Genomic DNA, 16,223 nt, shown 5'->3' with positions numbered 1-16,223 from the left:
GAGAGCCTATTTACTCAAAGTCTCACCAGCATGCATTGTCAAGCTTTTGAACTTCTGCCAGTTTGATAAATGAGAAATGGCATTTCAGCACAGTTTGATTTTGTATTAAAGCTGCTCATATGTGTCAGGCCCATTTGTATATACATTTCGCCAGGACACATGCTGGGCTATTTCAAACAATCTTTAGCAGACTGGATCTCAGGGTTGACCTCGCCCCTTGGGTAGTTGGTAGCTGTGGCTCCTGCTCATGCCTCAGGGCCAGCAGGGCCTCCACAGAGAACTGTAGTTCTTCATTCCCCATCCCTAGTCCCTGAAGGCCACTGACCCTATCCTGAGCCCCCCACCAACCCAGGGAGCGATTGCTTCCTCCACACAAAGAAGAGTCTGAGCGAAGGGGATGACATGGCCTCTGAGATATGCCGAGTCTTGACCTCCTCCACAACTCAGAGGGCCAGCTGGGGCCGAGGAATGACGGACCAGGACTCAGGGGAACTGCTGCTACAGGAAGCTGACTTGGGGGAATCAAGGCACTGACACAGCCTCTTGCTCCGCTCAGCCTTAGTCTTATCAAGTCTATCCCCCACTGCCTGCCTGAGTGACTGCCTGCAACTTAGGACATGACTGTGGCACTCCCAGCCCATAAACTTCTTTGGCTCTCCAGGGTGACAAAACTCAGCTGGGATCCTGCCTTCCCAATAGAATCTCCCTCCCTTGCTGACATACCCGATATCCATCCATCCATCCATCTGTCCAGCTGTGTTAAGTTATCTATGGATGCATAACAAATTACCTCACTGTCTGGAACAATAAACATTTATCAGTTCACACTCTTCCTGTGAATTGGGTGTTTGGAAGCTGCTTAGTTGGGTAGTTCTGGCTCAGGGTCCCATGAGGTTGCAGTCAAGTTGTCATCTGCATCTGCAGCCATCGGAAGGCTTGCCTGGACTGGAGGCTCCATTTCCAAGGTGGCTTGCTCACATGACCTGCAAGTTGGTGCTAACTCTCAAGTGTCCTAACAACATGCTAGCTGGCTTACCCCATGGCAAATGATCTAAGAGACAACAAGACAGAAGCCGCATATCTTTTATGATCTAGTCTCAAAAGGCACACACCATCACTTCCTCCACATTTGATTCATGAAGGTGAGTCTCTAAATCCAGCTCATACTGAGGAGGGCTCTCCTTCAGGAAGGCAGTAGTGTTCAGAAATCTGTGGACATGTTTTAGAATCGTTACACTATCCCTCCACCCAGCCAACAATCACTTATTGAGCCCCTGGCCCAGTTAGCAGCCCCTAGTCCAGAACCTCGAAGAGCATATCATCTAGCTCAGGAACGCACACTCAAATGCTCACAGTGTCCAGGAAGTAGTGTGAATGAGTAAAGCAAACCAGGTGGGGACTCGGGTGAGCAGGATGCCACATGCCTGGATGAAGGGAGAGGCTTCTGCCCAGTGCCACAAGTTTGTGTGAAGCCACCCTATTGTTAGATGTTGACAACTAATTCAGTTTTGGATTTTTTTTAACCCTCTATTTGCCTGGTTTGGCCCATACTCTACCAGTTTGCAAACTCTGATGCAGCCACACCAAATTTCTTAATGTTTTCCCCAAACATTTATTCATTCAACAATGCATGTTACACACATTAGACAAAAGACTTGGCAATCACCCCTTGCACACATTGTTTCCTTGGCCTGGAATGAATTCTCCTCTTTCTCCTGGGGGGATTTCTATTCCTCTTCACAACCCAGCTACAAATGTCCCTTCCTCTGGGGAACCTCCTTTGACCCCACCTCTTGGAGGGTGTTATTGGTTCCCTCCTCTGGATTCCTACCATATTCGTGTCCATCATAGCATTCCCCTGTCCCCGTCAACAGAAGGTAAGCTCTTGAGGGATGATTGGATAGACTGGTGCTGCTGAGTAGAGGTGGGGGTGACCACTGTAGGGCACCAGGTAGGACTTTCCAGAGGAACTACTCCTGGGGGCATGAACAGGACTTGCAGAAAAGGGATCCCCTGGCAGGAGGAAGAGAATGAGCAAAACCACAGAGTCAGGAAGGCGTGGCTGGCGTCTGAGGCTCTCAGAGTCCCAGCTCCTTCTTCCTTAGACCTCCCCCATGCTGGAGGGGCTCCTCACTGCTTCCCCAGACGGTGAGGGGCGAGGTCTGCGGGTCCCGGGGAGCTTGAAGTAGCTGAGGAAGGGGAAACGGCTGGAACAAGAAACCCAAGCCCTGCATGAGTCACCAATGGAGTCCATCCCACAATAACAAACAAGGACAGACTGGGAGGAAAAGAGAAACCCGGGGGTGCAGGGCCCAGAAGGGGCAGGAGCTAAGGCTGGGCTGGGGGACGGCCCTCAGGGACCCCTGCCTTGGAGCCTTGGCTTTTGGTTGCCAATGCTCTTGGAACTAGATCCTTCTCCAGTTCTCCAAGGTAGCCCCTTGCTGGAGGGTCTCCTTGTAGCTCCTGCCCCTTCCTACTGCCTCCTCCACTCGGCAGCTAGAGAGGTCTTTTGGAAAAAAAAAATCTGATCACATTTCTCCCTCCTCAGTTCCCTTCCATGGATTTTCATGGCTCTAAGGAGAAAGTTCAAACTCTGATCTGCAGAACCTTGCCTACCTTCCCACCTCTTTTCAGGTCCTTGTCCCTGTCACTCTGCCTCTTATGTGCCTCCAACTTGCTCTCCTGCCAAAGGGCTCTTGCATTGCTGTTCCCACTGACTATTATGCTCTTCCCTGACTTCTTTCACTGGCTGATTCTCCCTCTCTTTTCAGATCTCAGCTCAAGCCTTCAGCGCAGTTCTCCTAGACCCTTAGCATCTACTGGGTTCCTTTGATGGGTCCTTTATTCCCCTTTTAACAACCCATTTGTACTATGCATTCACTAGTAAGATCTGATCCCCTACTGCACTGTGAGCTATGTGAGGGTAAGGACCATCTGCCATGTTCACCCTGTTACTCCTAGCATTCTGCGCACCCCTGGCGTGGAGAGAGCATCTCAGGACTCCTATCCCTTGCAGGACATGACAGTGCTTGTGGCTACTGCCTCACAGCAATCAGGGGGGAGGCAAAGCAGTAGTCATCGGTTCCTTGTTCAGCTGAGAAAACTGAGGTTCAGAGAATTTAGGATCCCATGAAGTTGCGTTCAAAGACCACTGCACCCCGTGGTCCTGCAGTGAGTTAGTGGGTGGGCAGGGACTTGAACTCAGGGCCCCTACATATGTAGCACGGGCTCCTCTACCATGAAACAGTTTTAGGAGCAGAGCAAGTATAACAGGCAGTTGTCCTGGTTGGGCAGTGTGACACTGTGCATGTCACCCCTCTTTGGGTGGATCTCCCTGCTGTAAATTAGGACAGTGAACAAGGTAAGTTTTAAGTCTCAGGGGCTCCAAGAGGTTTGGTTCTCATGGGTTGTTTCCATCTCTGTGCCTGGCCCTAGATTGTGGGTATCCTAGGAGAGGGTAGGACAGTAGCTGAGGTTTTGTGCGTCCACAGGTGTCCTCCACTTCCATCCCAACACCTGGTATCAGGAAGTTCATTTAAACATCATATTTTCCCCTGAAAGAAGAAAAGGTCACGGAGGTATAAAACCATGCTGTCCATCTTTTTTCTTCCCAGTGTTTATGAAGTGTGCAATGATACCCAAACTTCTTGGCTTAAACTGTGTTTCCAGCCCCTTCCTTCTGGTTTCTTTGAAGAACTTCCTCTCACTCCATGCTAACCATCTGGTAGAACTACCATCATGTGTTCCCACCCAAGGGCGGGCATAGAATCTATTCTGGCCAATCAGAATATCCTCATCACTCTGACCACGGTGATTAGTTCAGGAATAGTCCTGTGACCCAAGTGAAGCCAATCAGGGTCTTCCCTAGAAGTAGTATATGGATGCAGGAAAAACGGTTGCCCTTGTAGTAGGATTGCTGAGCTGAGACCAGGTAGGCCTTGACCTCCTGGAAGCCGTCTTCCCTGGCCACAGGGCAGAAACCACCGGAAGAATGATGACAGAGCTCTGGCACCAGCTCTCACTTTGAAGAACCTGAAGTCCCCGTTTAACTTTAGCTAGTTTGAATTGAACTTCTGCCACTTACAGCCAAGTGTCCTTGACAGGTAAGGCTAATTGCATCCAGAGGAGGCCATAGGTTATGTTACTGTGCCCTTCAGCCTACCTGTTCTGGGTCGCTCTTTGCTCCCAGCCTCCACAATAATCTTAGTACCACTCCTTACTCTCACCATCGCAGAAGAGGAGCACCATTTCTTTCCAAACCAGACTTGTGCAGCTCAGTGTCAGCGGCACCCTCTGAGAAACAGATGCCCCAAACAGAGTTAGACGCACAAGAGATTCACTGAGGGAAATGCCTACAAGGATAAAGGAGAGCGGGAGCAGGAAGAGCAAAGGAGGGCCTTCAGATCATGCCACAGGTCCAACATGTGTGAAAGGAAAGGGGGAAGAGAGAGGGATTGTTAGAAAGAACTTCAGACTATGCTGCAGCACTGAGAAAGCCTCGGCCAGCCCAGTGGGAGCTCTGGCACGAAGCATGTTCCCAGAAGAGGCCCACAGCAGGCAGAAATGGTGAACCCTGTGTACATGGTGCTTAGTGGGAGGCTGCCCAGGAAGCTCAAAAGCTGTGTCCCAGGGGCATCCACAGCTCACTGAACTTCCTGCAGCGGGCTCTCATGAAGGCAGACCTGCATGGCACACCCAGGACCAGCCATGGCCGACACAATGCTTCAGTACCTACTCATTATAAGGCCTATAGGGGATTTTAAGGCAAGATTCCAACCCAGATTTACTGCCTCCACAGCCTGCGTCTTCAATGCCCATCTTCCTTAGGGACCACAGATGGCAAATAAGCATTATCTCCAATGCCAACTCATATTGATTGGCAGCAGCTGTCTGAGTTCTGTGTTGAGGAGGATTCCGAGGCTGCTTGTAGGTTCAGCCGGAAGTTCCATGACTGATTAATGATGTCTCCCATGGGTAGGAGAGGAATGAGTGTGCACACGTGTGCCAAGTATTTGTTTTCCTTACTGTGGGGATAAATATTTATTGAATTATGAATTCCGAATCTCCTGGCATTCTGTTTAAATTATGCAACTCTTTCCCCCCAAGTAAAACCATCCCCTGGTGAGATGTCCTGGTACCTGGCCCCGGGAATCTCAGAATCATAGGTAAAAATACCATTTGCTGGGGCCTATTATATGCCAGGCACTGTGTTAAGCTCTTTCAATACATTATTTCTTTGGATTCTTACAAAAATCTCCTAAGGAACGGATTAAAACCTCCATTTTATGCTGAGGAAACTGGCCCCAAGAGGTGAGGGATCTATGCAAGGCTACACAGCAGATTAGCAGCAGAGCCGACTTCCATTACACTCCGTTTTTCTCCACTCCACCAAACGTAAGACCAGTGATGAGTTTTGTTATTTCTCCAAATCTAGTGTAGCAATTGGAACATAATTCAGTTATTCATTTACCAAAAAGAGAGGAAATGAATACTGACTAGTCCTTGGAAAATCCTCTGGAAAGTCCCAAGTCCAATCCAACAGTTAAGCCTGTGTATTTGGAGGCTGGTTTCACAACTACTGGCCCCTAACATTAACAACACTATTTTGTGTGTTGTATATTAATTTTGCTGTGTACCACACACAGTGCGAAGCACCTTACATTCATTAACTTATTTAGTACCCACCACAGCCCTATGAGGAAGTAAATATTATTCTCTCTCTCTTACAAAGGATGAAACTGAGGCTCAGAAGGGTGAACCTCCTTGAGGTCACACCCAGTATGGGGCCAAACCATGCAGAAATGTATGTATGCATGTGTGTACTTTTTTGGTTGCATGTGGAGTTTGTGTCATGTCATAGAGAGTATTTTTGGAAGAACATGTATGGGAATAAAGGTGCAAAGGATGGCGAGAGGCCCAAGGGGTTGACTGTAATAGCACCTGTGGTTTATAAGCCCTTTTGGATCCATTTCCACCCTTCTTATGTCACCTAATTTCTTTTTGGGTGACCAACTATTCCTGATATGTTCAGTGTTAGTGTGACCTTGGGCACATGACCCAATTAGAATCTCTCTTTAAATTTAAAGGCTTGTGTAGCACAAGAAGGTGGTTAATAATGGAATTTCTAGAAATGTATAGCCTTGTCCGATTCCAGACTGCACAGTTCACTAGCATTCTCTACATTGGGCAAGCTGCAAGATCTCCCTGTGCCTCAGTTTTTTCATCTGTAGAATGAGGACAGTAGGAGCATCTACCTCATAACTGTTACACACTTAGAGGAGTACCTGACACATAGAAAGTTCTACTTTGGTGTTTTTTTGTCTGTTTTGAATTTTAGTCCATCAATCTTCAAGGGCTTACAATTCATTCTTGCCAATGAGACCCCTGGAGCATGTTAATTATTCCTGAGCTTTCTAGGGACAGCTCCCCAGCCTTCTCATTGATTCTGTGAGCCCCTGATACCTTGCCAACCCATTATTTCTCTGCTTAACTAACTCAGAGTTACTCTGTTGCCTTCAATGCCAGAACACTAGATGTCTCATCAATTCTGTTTCACTGCAAAGCTAGGACTATAGATCCTCCCCGCTACAGTCTCCCCAACACCCTGCACCTGACCCCAACAAGTCAGTCTGTTCTCTCCCAAATTCATGTCTGGAACAGTGGCCAAAACCATCCAGACTGGCTCCTGCAGTTTGGAGAGGATTTATTTGATTGCTTAATACATACTGCTAAGGGATTCTCTCATCTGTGTGGCATGGTGGAATTACTGGGTATTATTAGTCCCAAATTAACAATGAGCAAATGGAGGTCCAGAGATATAAAGGGACGTGTTAAAAGTTGCACAGCAAGATGGGATGGCTCCTAACCTAGCTCAGTCTCTCTGCTAAAATACTGATTAACCTTTGTGGGGTGGGAGGTGGGCTGTGGATAAGGCTTGGACTTTGAATTTAAACCCTGACTACTGCACTTGACCTTTTGCAGTTCTTCACTTACTCCCAATTTCTTTAAGCTTAACACTACACCAGGGCCTTTGCATAGGCTGTTCCTTCTGCCAGGAACTCTGTTTCTTCCCACACCTCACACCCCCATTCTTCACCTAATTCCTTCCCCTTTTAGATCGAGGCTTCTCTGTCGAGGCTTCTCTGTCGCCTCCTTGACCACCAGCTTTAAGCTGATCCCCTTCTAGTTTCCAGTGTTGACATGTGTCTGTTTCCTTAGCAGTTGCCACATTTAGTTGTTTTTTTTTTTTTTTTCTGTTTATCTGTTTCTAGCCTTCCCCACCAAATTGTATATCACTTGAGAGCAGAGACTCCAACTTGTTCTGGCTCAGGGCTTGGCACAACATTTGATGAATCAGTTGGTGAATCCGAGAACCATCCAAGCAGAGATCACCTGCTTTCTAGTGTTGCTCCAAAGCTGAGGAACAATGGACGGCCTGGACAAGGTCACAAAGCTAGTCATTATCTGGAAGGAGCAAGACCAGAACTGGCAAACAGCCACCCTCATCCCTAAGCCGTGCATTGGGCCGTCATGAGGGTGGGTGGGGTAGGTGGGCTGGGCTTCCCGGGGGAAGTGTTGGGGCAGATGCTTACTCCCCTCCCCAGGTCTAAGAGGCATTTCGAACACCATTATAGTCGTTATCATCACCAGGGTTATCATCACCCCCACTTTACAGACGGAGAAACTGAGGCTTAAGAATCCCACACGTGGGAAGTGGAGGAGGAAGGGACTCGACTCAGGTCTGAGTCTGCGGCGGCGGGACCTCGCTCTGCGGGTCTGCACAGTGGGTGCTGCCGGCGGAGGGGCGGGCGGAGGGCGGCCGGCCGAGGACTTGGCAGCCGGCGCCGCCCGCGGGCCGGAGCGGGGCGCCTGGTTCTCATCACGCGCCGCGGCGGGCGGGGCGGGGGCTGCCGTCGCGCCGCCGGGTCCCACGCGGGAGCCGCGCCGCCCCGGGCGGGCCCTGAGGCCGCCCCGCCCCGCCCCTGCGTCCGCCCCGCGGAGGTGGCCGGTCCGCGCCGCCCGCGCCTCTGCCTCGACTCTCCCGGCCTCCGGCCCCGGTCTCCGCCCGTCTCTCCAGCTCCCCGGCGCCCGCTCTCTCTCCCCCACGTCTCCCCCGCCTCCCCTCGGAATGAGGCCCGGTTCGGCGCCCCTGGCCAACCTGCTCCGCTCGCTCCGGTGCTAGGCGGGGGCTGGGGGCTGCAGGACAGACACACCAGCGGACCGACCTTCCTGGCACCCCGGACAGGAGCAGCCCGTCACCATGGTAACGCCTGCCAAGGCCTGGACCACCTAGCTCTGCCCCCTTTCGGTGGGCAAAGCCCTCGAGGAGGCGCCTAGGGCAGACCCCAACCATTTAGGCTGAGGCGACACTCAGTACCTGGCCAGGGGTCTGTGCTTAACTGCCCCCCGCCCCCCAGCAGGGGTAGTGGCGGAGGGGCGTGCAGGAGCCCATCTCTGGCAATGTCCCCTCTCCGTGCACGAAGTGGATGGAGTAAGACTGGGTGACTTGTCAGCTTCGGTGTAGCCCCATCCCACAGCCCAGAGCAGAGCTGGAATCCTGCCTCAGGGCCTGGGACAAACTTTGGGGTGGTGTTGTGTTTTAGACTTGGGGCTGGAGGTCGGATACGCCCATTGTCCTGTGTGGGGTTTGGATGAGATGGGAGTTAAAGTGCCCTCACAGTCCAGTGGGGTAAGGGTGGAGGGTTAAGCAGGGCAAGGAGGGTTAAGGGTGTGGGGTGGAGAGGAAGGAGTTGCTCACAAAACGCGGGGTGTTTTAGACTCAGGGCAGGAAAGTCACATATGCACATTGTTCTGACAAGAGGTGGTCCCAAGGGAATTGGGTGGGGAGGTGGACCTAAGGGCAAGGGACAGGGAGGGCAATATCTCCAGCCTGTGGCTTCCTGGGCTGGCACCTCAGAAAGGTTGGGACGCACTGGGAGAGGACTGTGTGTTTGCTCCAGTATCTGGGGGCAGAGAAGGAAGGAGTCGGTTGTCAGGGAATCCCAGTGGAGCTCCAGACAAGCCCAGGAGCCCCGGGGTGGATTCGCAGGAGCAGTGGGTGCTTGGAAAAGGGCTGTGAGGACAGGCCAGGGCTTTAACCTGCCGACTGTGATCAACCATGTTGAGTTTGTGTGGCCCTTACTTTGGGCACATCCATGCACAGAAGACACGTTCACACACACACACACACACACACACACACACACACAGACACGTTCACACACACACACACCAAAGCGTGTTCCCATTACACAGCAGAACACACATGCCCTGTCACATACATGCCTTATCCACCTGCTTTCCCATACTGCTAAAATATGGTCATACATCTGCACATACACACAGACATACTGCAAAATTTAGGCTCTAAATCCGCATACCAGCAGGTGTACACACATGTTGCTCTTGGAGCTGTTTGACAATAACTACTGTGAGCTAACAGTTATTCACTTAGCATGCGGGAGCTCGTTTAACTTACACTGACTCTAAGAGTAGACCTGTTGGTATCTCCCCCGCACCACTCCCACCCCCAGATGGAGACCCGAGGCTCTGGGAGCTTAAGGGCTGCCTGAGTTCACCTTGCTAGGAAGTGGGAGTCAGGACAGCCTAAATTCTGAACCTGCACTCAACTGTCATGACCACCCCAGAGCCACAACCTGCACGAAGTGTTTGCCAAACCTTCCCTGGTATTGGACCTAAGCAGTTGTTGGTTTTAGAATCCACAAACTCCTTACCAAACCCCAGGCGCTCAGATCAAGAGTCGGGCACTGGGTGGCTCCTTGCAAAAGTTGAGCTGAATTGAGCAATTCTTTCCTGAGTAGAAATGATGGACAGATTTTCGCCAGCCTGAATTATTATTAATGGTTGTTTCATGACTGCCCCTCTGGCCTTACCTCTGTACTCTAGCCACTCTGACCTTGGTTCAGAGCCTCTTATGTTTCATGCTTCTTCCTGCCACAGGGCATTTGCACATGCTGTTCCTGCTGGGTGGAGTCCCTTCACCTAATCAATTCCTATCCACCCAAATGTCACCTCCTCAGCAAAGCCTTTCCCACTCTCCCCTACTCCCACTGTAGCATGCCATAAATCTCTCGTTCATGGCACCCATCACAGTTGTAATTTTTGTAGGAAGACTTGATTAATGGTTGCTTAGAGTCCTGGGGCAGCCCAGTGTCAGAGCACCTTATGGCAGAGGGGCTTAGGGTTTATCCAGTTCCACATTCTCAAAATTTTAGTATCATTGTAACAATTACATATCCACTTAACTAGATAAGATTTTATAAGGAAATAATAAAATCTACTACTTATTACTAGCTTTATTTTTCTTTAAATCAACTTTATAAACTTAAAAATATGTTTAAAGAGGAAATTCTGTATCACAACCATGAAAAATCAGTATCCATTAGTCACAAATAGAAAGTAACTGTAAAAATATATACAACAAAGGCAGATTCATGTTAGTAAGTTCTGGCTGGATGAAATTGGCTGTGGACAATTCCAAGCCCAAGGACTTCTTCCTTTTTGTTAAAAGGCATAATGAAGAAGTGTCTGAAAGGTGTTTAATATATACTGGCACTGAACTGGGACTTTCTCTTTGGTGTCATCAGGACTGGGAGAGAGTTGGAGTAACTTTCTTACTGTGACTTCATGTCACATTCATGTCTTCGCCAAATTGTTTCATGGGCCACCTGTTAATCCCTTTCCATCTTTGAGAAAAGCTGGTTGAATCCACATCAATTCATTCCACATTGCCAAAGTACCTATTTCATGACAGTCCCCTAAAGCTCCAACTGGGTGCCAGGTCTTGTGTGTAGAGATGAGTAAGTGCTGGTCCCTGCTGGGGGCTTGCAGTGCACGAGGGAAGGCATGGCTGCTCAGTGAGATTTCTGGGATGGGTGATGGGCCGTGGGAGTCCTTCCCTTTGCTGGGAAGCACATGTGTCATGAAAAGGGGAGAGATGCCAGGTGATCAGGGCTCTGAGGGTGGGAAGGCGCTCACCAGTCCAGGGAGGGGTGCAATGTGAGTTCAGGCAGTGTTTCCCAAAGTGTGGCACCCACCTTTGTCCTAGGAGGGGAGACTTCAGATGGCACTTAAGCGAACGTTTTTTATTTGTCTTATTAAGTGTTAGAAAGTGATTTAAGCAGCAGGAACACATGATAATAAAAATAACTTTATTTAAGTTGGGAACAAATTGACAAAAAGACACATGCGAAGCTAAGTTGCTATGGCAGTGGGGAGCTACTTGAGACTGTTGAGCAGTGGAGGGTCACTATCAGATCTCTGTGTTAGGAAGGCCATTGTAGTGGCCAAAGGAGAGCCTGGCCTGGTGGCAGGGGGCCTGGGGAAGGAGCAGGAGAGCTGGTAGTTATGTGTGTAGGTTTGTACCCCAGCTCTGCCATTTTCTGGTGGTAGAACCTTGAGCTCAGCTTCTTAACCTGTAAAATGGGAACAAAAATACCCATCCTATAGGATTGTTGGGGAGATTAAATAAAATAATGTAGGGAAAGTGCTTATGATTCTGACTGTAATCCTCAGAAGCTTTGCTCAGACAAAAGAACTCTAGTTATAATCATTATCATTATGTGGTTTGGATGGAAGATGGTAAACCCCAAAGCAAAGGCAAAAGGGACAGGGAGAGAAAAAGACAAACACAAAACTAAGGCCCAGAGAGGTGACATGACTCGCTCAAGGTCACACTGAGCTGGACTTGAACGTGGGTTGTCTAATGCCCACTTGCTTCTCAGTTCACTTCATCTGGGCTGTTTTTCCAGTTTCTGAAAGGTTTTTTTTTTTTTTAAGGAGCCAATGCTCAGTCATACCTCCACCCACACAAAAATAAAAAGGATTTAAAGCAGGAGAAGTTTAGTTGAACGTGAGCAACAACTTCCTGGCAGTCAGAGCAACAGTACTCTGGTTTTAGAATATCCACTGGAGAAGTTCAGGAGTGCCCCAGGTAGTTGAGTCCAGTAGCTACAACCTGATAACCCCCTGGGATGTATCTGGCTCACAGATGTATTTGGTTTCACCAACCTTGAAAGTGTTGGGAGGTTTTACCAATATAGCAATAGATCCGGTAATGCTGGGCAACAGTCAGCAGGAGTTGATGAGATGGGACAGGTGCCTCAGGCCCCACTACTCCCTATTGCTTCCCCAACCAGATGCTGACTGTTAGGGGCCACTCACCAAGGGACTAGAGTAGTTATTTCCTCACACTTGGCTAACTTCTATCTTCCGTGTCACCTGTGAGGCCCCTGGAGGCATTTGCACCCATGGCTGCTTGTTTAGATGCTCCCTGGGCCTTGGTAGGGAGATGATGGAGAGGCAGATCTTTTTAAACTTTCTCACCAATTGGAGATTAACTGATACCATTTGAAAACCACATCCTACCTCCAGACCATTCTGAACCTGTGTGTAGCTTGAATTCTAGAAGGGCCCTGCTAGAAGGGCCCTTGGAGATACATAAGCCCAATGCCCCTATTTTATAGATGGGGAAACTGAGGCCAGGGCCACCCAGTGAGTCAAGGGTGGAATATCACCTTCCCTGGGCATTTCTGTCCTGGAGGAGAGCAGGCGTTGATGGTGTAGCTCTGGGACGCTGCCTACCTCAGCTTTTCTCCATCCTTTCTCTTCCCAAGCTAGGAGGTGCCAGTGCTGAGTGATACAGAGGATCTTTGCCTGTTGGAATAAATGGATAAGTCTGGACCTTTAAGAGTTCAGCCCACATCTTAGAAGGCCCAACTAACAACATCTGGTGAGACCATTTAAAAAGGGAACCAGCCTTAAAAACACACACAATCACACTTTTATTCACTCTCTCTCCCCCCAGATTATAAAAGCTATACAAGCTGGATACAGAATGTTTGGAAAATCCAGCAAACTATAAAGAAAATTAAAACAGTGCCTTATAAGCCCCCTGCCCCTCACAGCCCTCAGGGTAACTGCAATTAACACTTTACTTCATGGCCTCTTGGCATACACCCATTTTTACACAGTAGAGATCATACTTTATGGGAATTTTTCTTTAAAAAAATTCCAGTAGTCAGAAGAGGTACTCCTGAGCTGAGGAAGTTGTCTGAGAGGAGGCCTCTTTCTGGGGTGATGAGTGTCATATACTGACCTGGGCAGTGGTGAGAGGCGTCTGTACATCGCTGAAAATGTATCAACCTGTGTACTTTATATTTGCTTACTTTACCTTATAAAGATAAAAGATTACAAAAATAATAGAGGCTCATTGCAAAGACATTGAAACCAGTATATATGCACCCTTATTCCCCACTCCTCCTGTGCTGAGGACTGCTGGGAACAGACCCTTCTCTGGGGCCTTCAGCCCCATACAGGTTCCCCGTGTCAGCGCAGAGGGTCAGGCCAGGTTCCTCCAGCTCCCCTGGTGGGCTTCTTTGCTGGGCCCTGGGTTGCAGGGGGGCCGCACACTGGCTCTGGCTTGTCTTGCCTTCTTCCTTTCTGGCTTCACGTTGTCTCCTGCTGGCTCCTGCTGAGGAACAGTTAAAGGCCCAGCTGGGCTGTGCTCACTGGGAAAGAATGGAAACACGTTGATTAAGTTTCATGGAAATCATTTTGAGGGGCCCACGTCTGGCCGCCAGTGTTTGGGTTCCTGTGGTCCTGGGCTGGGCTGCTGGTTGATTTTGAGTGGAGAGTGGCCAGCTTTCCTTTCTGCAGCCTCCTGGGTCCCTCTATGCTGTGCCTCCCCCAGTACTTGGACAGCTTAGGCGCTGCTGGGGTTCAGGCCTGTAGCAGGTAATGCTCTGGCCAAGAGCTCCGAGTCCCATTAACTTGGAACTTTCCTTTTTACTGGCTGCTCCCTAAATGGTTACAGGGTGCAGCCAGCTGAGCCCATTGGTGAAAGCCAAAGGCATCCCATCTGTGAGCATTAGACTGTGAGAGGCAGACAGCTTTAGGACCTACTTATATCATCGCGGGACAGGCAGCTGGGAAGCCACCCCCAAGGCTGGTGGCTGCTGGTGGCCCCGAGGCAGATGAGGCACCAGGGGACAGAAGAGGGCGGGCTTGCGTGGCCCGGACCTGGGTTGGATCCTGGCTTTGCCTCTTTCTCTCTGTGATCTTGGGCAAGGTCAACTTTAGCTTCTTCATCTGCAAAATGGGATGTTCCTGCTCTGCCCCTGGGATTGGTGGGTACTTTAAGTAAGAGAATGTGAGTAGAGGGTCTGGAACACAGTAGGTGCCTGGAAACTATTGTTATTATTGGGATGATGGTAGTGGATTCGGGAAAGAATGAGGAGGGGGAAAATGTCTACATATTTCTGGGTCTGGAGCTTTGTCTGACAGGAGGAATAAAAATAAAAAAACAATTAACAAATGGCAATAGCAGCAATGTCTTTTATTTTTCCTGGTTCTTCTATATTGTTTTCTCTGTGTATCTCCAGAGCAATCACCTGAGCAAGACAGGCTAGGAACCAGAATTCTCATTTACAGATGGGGAAACTGAGACGCAGCAAGGAAAAGATGGTTTAACACATTTGTTTCCCAGAGGTTGCAATGCAGACAGCAGTTGGGACGCAGGTTGTCACAGACTTTAACTAAATAATGTGGAGTTGTTTGGTGAGAGAACTGAGCCCTTTTGAGTTCTCTGATCCTCTGAGGACCCCGGGAGAAAGCGTCCTTTGGGTGATAAGATGTCTTTAACACCTTTTTCTTGCCTGGCGATCTTGCTCTGGAAGGAAGAAAGGGAGAAGACTTGCTGCGCCTTCAGGAGGTGACCAAATGTCTCTAGAATTTAATAACATAAGTATGTGCTAATATAAGATATATACTATAGCTATAATAATAAATATATATATATAGTAAGTTAAATGTATTTATATAAGTAATGTAAAACACCAATGCTTCATTGGTTTATTTTGGGAGTCCCATTCTATTTATGTCAGTTGATGCTGATTTTTCCATTTCAAGTGGTGATATAATAATGACTGTAATCTGGCCATGCAGGTAGTGGTGATGGCAGTTGCTGGAGCACCTTCTAAGGGCTATTCCTATGCAGAGTCTCTGCGTGTATTACCTCATTCAGTCTCGCTCAAGTCTTTAAAGCAGGTACAATTACAACCTTCATTTTTACCAATGAGGAAATGGAGGCAGAGAGAGTTAAGCAACTTGCCAGGTCATATAACCAGTAAGTGGTTGAGCCAGAATTTGAACTCGGGCAGTCTGGCTGCACTCTCTGAACCTACAGGGTGACGTAAAGTCTCCATTTAAAATGCAATTATGTATGATTTTTTAAAAGTGAGTAGATTCGAATAAAAACAGGAAATGCTGATCATACAAATGGTACTCAGATATGCCAGAATTCATGAAGATGATAGCAGATGATTAAATTTCCAAAAACAAAATGAATTAAACCTAGCCTGATACAATGTGCACATGAGAAAAGAGGCCCAGAGAGGGAAGGCCCCTACTTGAGGCAGCACAGCCAAGTGGACCCAGGAGAGGCTGGGTGGGGTGAGGAGGGCCTGAGGCAGGGGAGGACTGCAGGCCTAACTGGCTCAGTGTGTCTGTCCAAGGATGTCAGGTGGGGTCCTCTGACTCTCCTTGTTCCCACTGCTGTCCTCAGGATTGGAGGGAGGGGTAACTATTGGGGTTTGGCCTTGTTTACTGGGAGCATTGGAAGAGGTTACCAGGCCAGATGAACCTTTTCTTGTTCTGCCAAACTGAAGATTCCCCCCGCACTGGTGAAAATAGCCCCTCCTGGGCATGTGTCCTTTCAGTGCCAAGTACGTTCAGGACACTGTCCCCTCTGAGCTCACTGCCATGTCAGTCACAGAACACCTCTCTCCTTCAGAATGGAGGCTGTAGACATTCACTCATTCCTTCTACAAACAGTGATGGGCTACCTGTGTCCAGCACTGTGTGGGTAATGGGGACACAGAGGCAGCACAGAGGCGACACTGACACCTGTCTAAATGCCCTGGGCTAGCATCCCTGCTTTACAGCCTCCTGGACTCTTGCTGGGGTGGAGAAATGCCATCTTCCTTTTCCTCAAAGCCCCTGTTTTATTTCCCTGTCTCCAGAGGCCTCGTTTATAAAAATGACTTTTTTTTTTTTTTTGTCGTAAGCAAGCTCCCTTCATGTTGGATTCTGATTTATTCTCATCTTCCTTCACCATTCAGAGGCAGATGGACCCTGAGCCTGCAACCACTCTGGGGCAATGAGAATGGCTCCGATTAGACGTTTTAAGAGTTGAAAACCATAAC

General features: G+C 49.0%; 1 protein-coding gene across 2 annotated transcripts in view; it reads left to right on the top strand.

Annotated features, from left to right (window-relative positions):
• The first annotated feature begins 7,453 nt into the window (after positions 1-7,453).
• Positions 7,454-16,223, top strand: part of KIAA1755 (KIAA1755 ortholog) — a 37,943-nt gene continuing 29,173 nt past the window's right edge. Inside the window, exon 1 of one of the 2 annotated variants that reach the window (XM_036902304.2) lies at positions 7,454-7,536. In XM_036902304.2, the coding sequence (XP_036758199.2) occupies positions 7,531-7,536 (6 nt within the window). In that variant the 5' untranslated portion in view covers positions 7,454-7,530. Of the gene's footprint in view, positions 7,537-7,632; positions 8,264-16,223 lie in introns of those variants that run through there. The other variant, XM_036902305.2, reaches the window with a different exon arrangement.

The sequence above is a fragment of the Manis pentadactyla genome, chromosome 5, assembly GCF_030020395.1.
Source record: "Manis pentadactyla isolate mManPen7 chromosome 5, mManPen7.hap1, whole genome shotgun sequence".
Lineage (NCBI taxonomy): Eukaryota > Metazoa > Chordata > Mammalia > Pholidota > Manidae > Manis > Manis pentadactyla.
The sequence above is the reverse complement of the archived record's forward strand: the minus strand, read 5'-3'. Positions and strand labels throughout refer to the sequence as shown.